We start from the raw sequence: 8,730 nt of genomic DNA, 5'->3' as shown, positions 1-8,730 counted from the left end.
CTACTCCTCTCAGCTCCCAGAAAAACAAACACAATGGGGACAGTTTACCAACCTTGGTCCAGAGCAGAGGTCCTTCTCTGGAGCAGTTTTGGAGCAGGACACTGGATCCATGGGAATGCCTGGAGGTCTAGATGCTGCTCCCCACTCGGCTAACTCAGCCTTCTGTGCCACAGTCATTGAGCTCCTGGGCACGAACAACCTCAAACGCCTTGGCCCTGGCATGAGGGACAGGACCCAGAAAGGAGTGACAAGACCCACGATGCCAAAAGGGAATGGGCTCTGGCTCCCCGAGGACACATGTGGCAACAACATGCAGCAGGCAAAACACCCCAGTTGTGCTGTGCTCCCTGCCGCTCACCCGCTTTCAGGGCCAGGCACAATGAGCCTGTCCGTGCCTCACAGGGCCACAGCAAGACGCTGCTGTGCTGGCAGGGAGACAGAAAGCTGGCCATCATAGCCTTCCCACCCAGCCCGGCCCCCTGGGGATGGGGCAGTGCAGGGAAAATGCTGTATTTTCTGGGCAGAGGCCTTTTGCTGGGGCACTGGGAGAGCAGTCCCTCCCTGACGGATATTGGTACAGTGCGTGGCCAGGGACTGCCCTCCAGCTTCCTTGAGCAGGCAGCAGAGGCAGACACATACACAGGTCAGAATTTATTTCCAAATACTTCATTTATATCATTCTCACATGAAATATTTCTTTTGGAATATAGCCTACATTTAGAAAACAGAAGAGAGTTTTTTCATAAGGCACATCAGATTATAGACTACATAGAGACATCTCCCCCTCATCTGCGCTCATAAAATATCGGTAATTTTAAAAGTAATATTTCTAAAACCTAGACCCTGTGTAGCCCCATGTAGAGCAGTATCCATAGAGTTATTAGACCTCAGTTTACACACACCTAGTAAAGGGCTATAACAAGTTGTATATAAATCACATCTTCAGAAACAGTCACAGCTGGCTACATTTAAAAGTAATACTACTCCAGACTATGAAACAGGCTGCTAATAAAGTATAACCTACTGCTTCCAGTACAGCATGATATCAAGCAAGTATGATCTTGCAGAGGAAATTTTGTTATTTTTGTAAATGGAAGCTGCTACAATTCAAGCCTGTCTCCTCCTAAAACCCATATTTTTGATCAACCAAGACTGTTTTTTACAGAGAATCAAAGCACCCAAGAGAAATCTAGCTTTCTGTTTTTCTCCAAGATGTTAGTATGACTGCATATCTGAAATCCTGTCAAAGCATTTGAGTAAGAAATATAAAGGCTCAGATGTTAACTTCAGGACCAGTAAACATTAAACCATTACCAACCAACCAGATGCAATCAAGTCAAATGCATCCAGCTTCTGTGCTATGGAAACTGTTTTTCCAGGCTCTTCCAGTGCAGAAGCCAACATCTTTTTATTGAATTGGGCCCTAGGTAAAGATTTCCATCCCATTTTCAAGTTTTCAGTGATGGAACATTACCCATTCTGGACTCATTCTTCTGTAAAGAAGGAAAAAATACTGTCTGTGGAGCCTGTGCCAATAGCCCAGAATCCATTTATATAGTGTCATTTTCCTTAATGGGCCAGGAGGTCCTGTGGTCACCTTTATCGACTCAAATGGCCTCCATAGATCTTTATATCAGGCGTTGATTCTTTTCGGATGAAAAAAGGTTCTGGCCTTCTGTCATTACAGTTTAGTTTAAGAATAAGGAAAAGGTTGTTTCAAGGCTAGGGCCAGAGGGAAAAAAAAAAAAAAAAGAAATATAATTTGATCTTGAACTATCTAGGGGGAAAAAAAAAAGTAGTTGTGGCCATTAAAAGGCAGACAGCCAGCACAAACTAAATGTCCTCTGCAGAATAGGTTTAAATACTGATTCTTGCAGAGAGTCACATTATCATTCAGGTCTCTCAAACTCACTAGAACTGCAATTAGGCTTAGAGTTCAGTAAGAACCAGATTCAGTCAGAGAACAGGTCACACTCAGCTCTATGTTGATCCCTCAGCTACATTTTAGGCACATTTCAGTTAATCTGTTGGACTGATCTGGAGGAAAAAAAATAATTATCAGTTACATTTCTGGGGTGGCCTCAGACAATTTCACAGCTATGAGCTTGGACAAGATTCAACCACAAGAGACTGTTGCCTTTAGAAGGGAAACATTAACTTGGTTGGAAACAGCATCATGAAGAGGATGCAGCAGCCTCAGTTTCTAGAGTCCAGTTTGTTATAAATCTCAATCTGCCTGATTTGTTATTTTTTTAGCAGCCTTATAAGGTAAAGTGGGGCATCCTGAAATTCTTGGCTGTAGACTTAAAACCAGATGCGGTTTATATGGTGCTGCACAGATATTTGTTACATCGCTTAGGAAAAAAAATCCAAAAACCCCAACACAACAGTATTTACATTCCTTTGAGCTGAAATAGACGAACTGTCATCATGTCTGCAAAAACACAGAGGAAATCGCCACTGCTCGAGGTAACGAGTTAAAGCTTGGTCATGTTCTCAGGCTTCCACTCGGCTTCCTGGGAAAGGCAGGGGAAGGAGGACAGAAAGGACTTTCAGAAAGTCAGGAGGTGACAAATGAGATGCCAGCTCCGTAAGGGATTAGGTTCCCTCACCACAAGCTGAAGGTATATTCATGACCTTTTTAACCATGGCATTTGCGGATAGATTACACCTCTTGCATACCCTTTTTAAAGTGATCCCTAAGAGCATTGGCTTGGGAAGACACAAAGAGAGCAGGAGTGGGGTTTTAAAGCTACAAATGTCAGTTAGGAGGCACAGTGTTATTTTTCCCTTTGATCGTCCATGTACAGAGCTCTACATTTCCACCGTTGCTTGTGCATTCCTCCTGCAAAGTCCTGGCAGTGAAGGCCTCTGTTGTGCTCCTCCCCATCACATACACCTTACAACAGAAGAAGTTGAATCCTTTGGACAAATCCTTCTACGTTCACAGACACATGGTGCTTTTTTTTCCTTACTGAGAAGTTCTGGTCACAAAACTGCGTGCCAGACCTGATATATAGCAATTATTTAACTAAGAATCCTTCTGCAACCCTCGAAAGGGCAACTGAGTTATCCAGTAGCAACATATACACATACATACAGATCTACACTATACACTCAAGACAACACAAATTGAGATTTCAGCTAATATAGCCTCTATTGATTTCCTCAGAGCAGCACTCAGGTCCTTGCGACCCCTATACAAAACAGCAGTATTTTTTCCACCAGGATTTGGAGAGGTTTTTCATCTTGTCTGGAGTCCTACATTTGGATTTCTTTGGTTGCTGCTGGGTATCCGAGTACTGAATACCAGCCACGATGGCTGCATCAAAGACCTCCTTGAGGTTTTTCTGAGTCAAAGCGGAGCACTCGATGTAGGACGTGGCTTTTATTTCCTCAGCACAGAGCTTTGCAGCCTCCTCCGAGACAGGCTTTTCTTTGCACTTGTCCAGCTCGATGAGGACTTTGACATCCTCCCGGAGGTCTGACTGTGTCCCAACCAGGATAATGGGCGCCTTGGGGCAGTGGCAGCGAATTTCGGGAACCCACTTCTCACTCACATTCTGGAAGGACGAAGGGCTCACCACGCTGAAGCACAACAAGAAGATGTCCGTGTTGGTGTAGCACAGAGGCCTGAGCTTGTCGAATTCATCCTGCACAGAACAAAACTGTGTTAGCACTCCACAGAAAGAGCAGCTCTAGCCTGCCCTGACCCTTGGTGAAGCTGAGGATCACCAGCCACTGCCATCTTGACAGGCACCCCAAAATGAGCATCCAGACCAGCCAGCAAGGTGTGATACAAGCAGATGCCACCTGTACCCAGCCTGAGGTCTCATGGCTGCCAGCCAGCAGGCACCCTGCCACCGTTGGGCACACAGGACAAAGGTGGTGGCTTCCCTGCGTACCTGAGATTTTCCAGCTAATGCTGCAGGTTATTTCAAGTGCTTAAATATTTCCTTTGTTCTTTGTACACAGGCCCTCTGCCCTACCTTCAGCAAAGCAGCAAAGCTGCGGGAAGCAGGTTATGGCACACAAAGCCACAAACTGAAGAGGGAGAGAGCACTTCCCACAGGCCCACCTCTTCCAGGGTGTCAGTGAGCAGCTCTGACAAGGAGCGCCCCGTACCTCAAAGCTGTTCTGCCAACAGACACGGGCAAGGGCAAAGCAGGCACGCGGCAGCAGGTGTACCTTTCTGGGTACCTTTCCTGGAGTCGGCTTTCAAACTGGTAACTACTTAGCAACATCCTACATGATATGGGAATAATTTCCCTGCCATTGTGCCCAGGGATTTAAATCTGATGGGAGCAATAATGACTTACAATGTGCAGGCTTAACATGCCAATGGCATAGAGTAAGAGCTTTACCTTTCCCTCCCACCCATGCCACATCAAACAAACTGCCTCCCAGCACTACCCTTCTGGCTTTTTTTTTTTCCTTTTAGGGCAAACTCCAGCAAAGCAAGGCCCTTTTTCAGCTTCAAGACGAAGCTACAAGAAAGTCAAACACCTCAGGTAACAAAGGTGTGCTGATCCTCAGGGAAGAATGCAGCTAGAAGCAAGGGTTACTCCAGGCATGCTGCTTTTATACTGACAGCAGGATAAAACCACTAGCAGCCTGAACAGGTAGGATCTGCCTCAGTGACAGTGACATTTTAAATAAAATGGACCATGTTCTCAAAAGCTTAGAATTGAAAGTGCACAGAAATACAAAGCTGAATATATCTCTCTGGCACCAGTTTACTGATGAATTGCAAGTTGCATGTTAATTTTCAATATGTGAAATTTTGCTTTAAAGCCTCTGGAGGCCCAGGATATGCAGTTTAAAGCCCCCTGGAAGCCTCAGAAATCTTGTTCTGCTCAAATGAATTTCTTGCAGCAATATCTCTGAGAGAGACAGCAATTTATAAAATACCAGTCAAGAAAGTAAGATTCATTAGCTCTCTTGATTCTCAGATTAAGCCTCAGAGGAAACCAGGCTCTCACCACTTGGGTCAAGAAAAACCCCACATTTACTAAGAGATGCTGCTCTGAACAAGAGGGCTGTTTGCAGAAAGGCACCTTGCCATGTAATTGCCTCTCCTTGCTACATGAGAAACCTCAAAAGGGCTTGATTCAATGGGTTTGGAAGCAAACTCCAGATCTGAAGGGTTTCTACCAAGATGAAATAGTGCCCTTTATGTCACAAGTACACTCTTGCCATTTCAATGGTAGGCACATGGCGTGCAGGGACTCTACCCCTCTTTGGGCTAGTGATGCTGAAATAGAATTTCCCACTGCCTGGAATGCTTTTTTTAGCTGCAGATTTCAGCAGCCATCTCCCAGCAGCAGTTTTACCAAAGTATCTACCCAGGAATCTTTTACTCAGGACAATTTCTGTCAGTTTAGATAACCCCTTCATTTTAAAGGCAGTAACTTTACTCATTCCAGCTGCACTTGGGCAGGCAGAGCAAACACCTTAACCATTAACGGCAGGGAAGGCAAGGGGTTACAGGGCCTGTCCATCCCTCCTGCAGCTTGTGGTTGCATTTCCACAGGCACTGCATGTCCACAGGCTGTCACCTGATGGCAATTTTACCTGCCCTGCTCTGCCTATGAACATGCACAGTCAAGACTGTTGCAGCACCACCCCATCTCGTCAGTAGGACACAAAATCATGGGACAGTTCTCCTGTTTCACTTCATATCACTACCTGCAGAAGGCTGTTTGTAGGATTTTAGCTTTGGTTTGCAGGGCACATGGGAGTCCTACACTGCTGTCTAATACTGCATAGCCCTTAAAACCTCATTCCTAAGTAGGGCACCCAGTTACTACTCATCTAAAGAGGTTTGTATGTTAAGACCACTGAGATTTTTCAGCATGGTTTGGTGAAGGCATAGACCTAGATCCACAAAGCTGCATAGGATCCTAACTCCCACTGCCTTCAAATGCAGTGAGGTAGCAAAATATTTTTGGCTACTTTTGGTTATCCAGCCTCGACCCCTGGCAAGCAGTGTTGCACATTGCTCAGGATGGTACAAGCCTGGGTCTTCCAGAAAATCTAAGGCAGTAAAAAACGGGCTCTTTTTATGTATCAGACAAAGTAGGAGATGAGAGGCATCAGGCACTCTTCATCTCTTCAGGCCTCAGATTACAGCAAACCTCAGCTTTGCGGTGGCAGCGCTCTCTAAACGGGTGGGAATGGCGAATATGAAGCCTCCACGGACAACACCCAACAGGACTTTTTTCCCCCTCCAGCCTCTGTCCCTTCAAAACCCGTCTCTATCTCCAAACACCTACAGCTGTGGATGCTTTGCATGAGTACATCCCAAACACTAATTCTTAAACCTGCAGTTATTTAACAAAAATAAAGACAGTGACAACCTCTCAAAGAGAAAACCAGGTGGCCACTGAATCTCCAATATGTTCAGCCTTTCTAGTCAGGCTAAACAGAGCAGCAGCTTGAGCCAGCAGAGCAGCAGCCTGTGTCCAGCCCCTATATGGAGGCACAGTACATCCCCCACCCTTCACCAGACAGGCAAAGCAGCGAGTTAAGCACCATTGAAAATGACAGTGGATAATAACACAATCAAACACTGGGAATACTTTCAAATCCATGAAGTCATTTGCAGGACTACCTTGCACAACACCAACAACTTCTCCCCTCCCGCTGTCATTTAAATCAAGTAAGTGGCTCCACTGACCTGACCAGCTGTGTCACAGAGCTGAAGTCTCACCGGCTTGCCATCGACAGACACAACAGCTTTGGAGAGAAAGGAGGGGGGGGGGGGAAGCTGTGGTGAGTTCAACTTTACATGTTTTCCATTAAAGAAATTTTTTTTTAAAAATGAAGATTTACCATCCCTCAGCTCTTATAGCTTTTTCTTCAATTACATTAAACAACTTAGCAGAGCTGGAAGGGAGTCCGTCGCTAACACTTGGGCACACACAAGCCCTTCAGGGCTTTCCGATTAATTTTACAAGATACGAGTTAGGCAGTGACGGCACAAGTCCTCTGCAGGCAGCGTGGAGAGCGAGCCCGGCAGTCCGGGATATTCTTCTGCTACCAAGGTTTCGTTTTATTCCTTCGTACACATTCAGCACGCCCGGGACACGAAAAGCCCCCGCTGAACCGCAAGGAAACCACTGGACTTCCCCCTTTGTAAGGGCGAGACAAGGCGAGTATTTAACCTGCCCTTTAGGCGTTTCCGATGTCCCCGAGAGCGCTAAGATTTACAGCGGAGAGTTCCCAGTTAAAGCCCGGCTCTGGCTGCACGGCCGGGCATGACGCCCGCTGCCTGCCTGGCTCCGTTACACCGGAGACCAGCCGGTGCTGCTGGCTGCCATGGCAGCCTGACAAGCTCGGTCCTGCTTCGTAGAGTCCTGTTCCCCATAAATACTTAATGAAATCACCGAACCTGGACATCGCGCCCCTCCCCGCGCAGCCCAGCCACGGCCCCGGGACCGGCACGGGCGGAACGCGCCGCTCCCCAGGGCGGCAGAACCCCCTCCCGGTGCCCGCGGCCACCCCAGTCACTTACCGGAGAAGTTGTCGAAGGCGGTGGGGATGTATTCGGTGGGGTACCCATTCGTGGTGTAGCTCACCACCAGGCTGGTCTTCCCCACCGCGCCGTCCCCCACCAGAACGCACTTGATGCTACGCCGCGGCTCGGACCCTGCTCCGGCCCCGGCTCCGGCCACGGCCCCGGACCCCGCCGCCCGGCAGCGGCCGCCCAGGGCAGCTCCCAGCGCCGCCGCCGCCCGCCCGCTGCGTACCCTGCGCGGGGGCACCGGCGGCACTTCACAGCCGCCCGGCGGCACGGGCTTGCTGATGTATCCCGCCTCGCCCTCCTGCTGCGGCGGCATCCGCGCGGCCACGCAGAGCCCCGCGGCCCGGGGGGCGGCGCGCTGCCCGGGGCCGGCGGCCGGGGGGCGGCGGGGCGCAGCGGCGGTGGCGGACGGGCGGTGCGGGGCCCCGACGGGCCGGCAGGAGCGACGCGACCGCCGCGAAGCCAGCCCCGGCGCCGCTGGCGGTTCCCGGGCGCGGGCGGTGGCGGCGGCTCCCGGCGGTGGCGGCGGCTCCCGGCGGCTCTGCTACCGCCGCGCCCCGCGCGCCAGAGTCCCGGCCGCCGGCCCCGCGCCGCCGCGTGACATAGCGCGGCGCGGGGAGGAGCCGGCGCCGCACGGCCCGGCCCGGCACGGCCGCCAGGCGGCGCCGCAGCGCCCCGGCCGCACGCACCGACAGCCGCGGGCGGGCAGAGGGGGCGGGCAGAGGGGGCGGGCAGAGGGGGCGGGCAGAGGGGGCGGGCAGAGGGGGCGGGCCCCGGCGCGCGGGCGCGCCTCTCATTGGCCCGCTCGCCCCGGCGCGCGGCGCTGGGCCCGGGGGGGGGCGGTGCCGCCCGGCCCGTCGGGGCTCGCGCCCGCCCCTGCCCGCGGAGCCGCCGTGAGGGCCCGGCCGGCGCGAGCGGGGCTGGCGGGCGCCGCGGAGCCGCGGAGAGCGTCGCGCTCAGCAGGACAGGAGAGCCCTGCAGTTGCGGCGGGTGCTCTCGTTATGTTTGCCCTCGAAGCCGCTGAGTGAGCTCCCATCTGCACGCTTGGGGAGGGGTAAACTGGGCCATGTGCCGTGGGAAAGGGGGCATCTCATTTTCAGCACCTTTGAAATAAGTTGGCTATGGAAAGTTTTGCAGGTAAACACTCAAAATAAAAGGCTGATGAATAGCTTGGCTCTGCTCTCAGTTGGGAACATTTTTAACAC

General features: G+C 50.9%; 1 protein-coding gene across 1 annotated transcript; it reads right to left on the bottom strand.

The window, feature by feature from the left end:
• Positions 1–636: 636 nt before the first annotated feature.
• RHOU (ras homolog family member U) lies at positions 637–7,856 on the bottom strand. Its single transcript, XM_048298724.1, has 3 exons — positions 7,517–7,856; positions 6,680–6,738; positions 637–3,653 (listed from the first exon to the last, which is right to left on the bottom strand). The coding sequence occupies exons 1-3, from the start codon at positions 7,839–7,841 to the stop codon at positions 3,198–3,200; spliced, it is 840 nt and encodes a 279-aa protein (XP_048154681.1). The 5' UTR covers positions 7,842–7,856; the 3' UTR covers positions 637–3,197.
• Between the last annotated feature and the right edge of the window lie 874 nt (positions 7,857–8,730).

This window comes from Corvus hawaiiensis, chromosome 3 (assembly GCF_020740725.1).
Source record: "Corvus hawaiiensis isolate bCorHaw1 chromosome 3, bCorHaw1.pri.cur, whole genome shotgun sequence".
In the NCBI taxonomy this organism is placed as follows: domain Eukaryota; kingdom Metazoa; phylum Chordata; class Aves; order Passeriformes; family Corvidae; genus Corvus; species Corvus hawaiiensis.
This window is presented reverse-complemented; position numbering and strand designations above follow the sequence as displayed.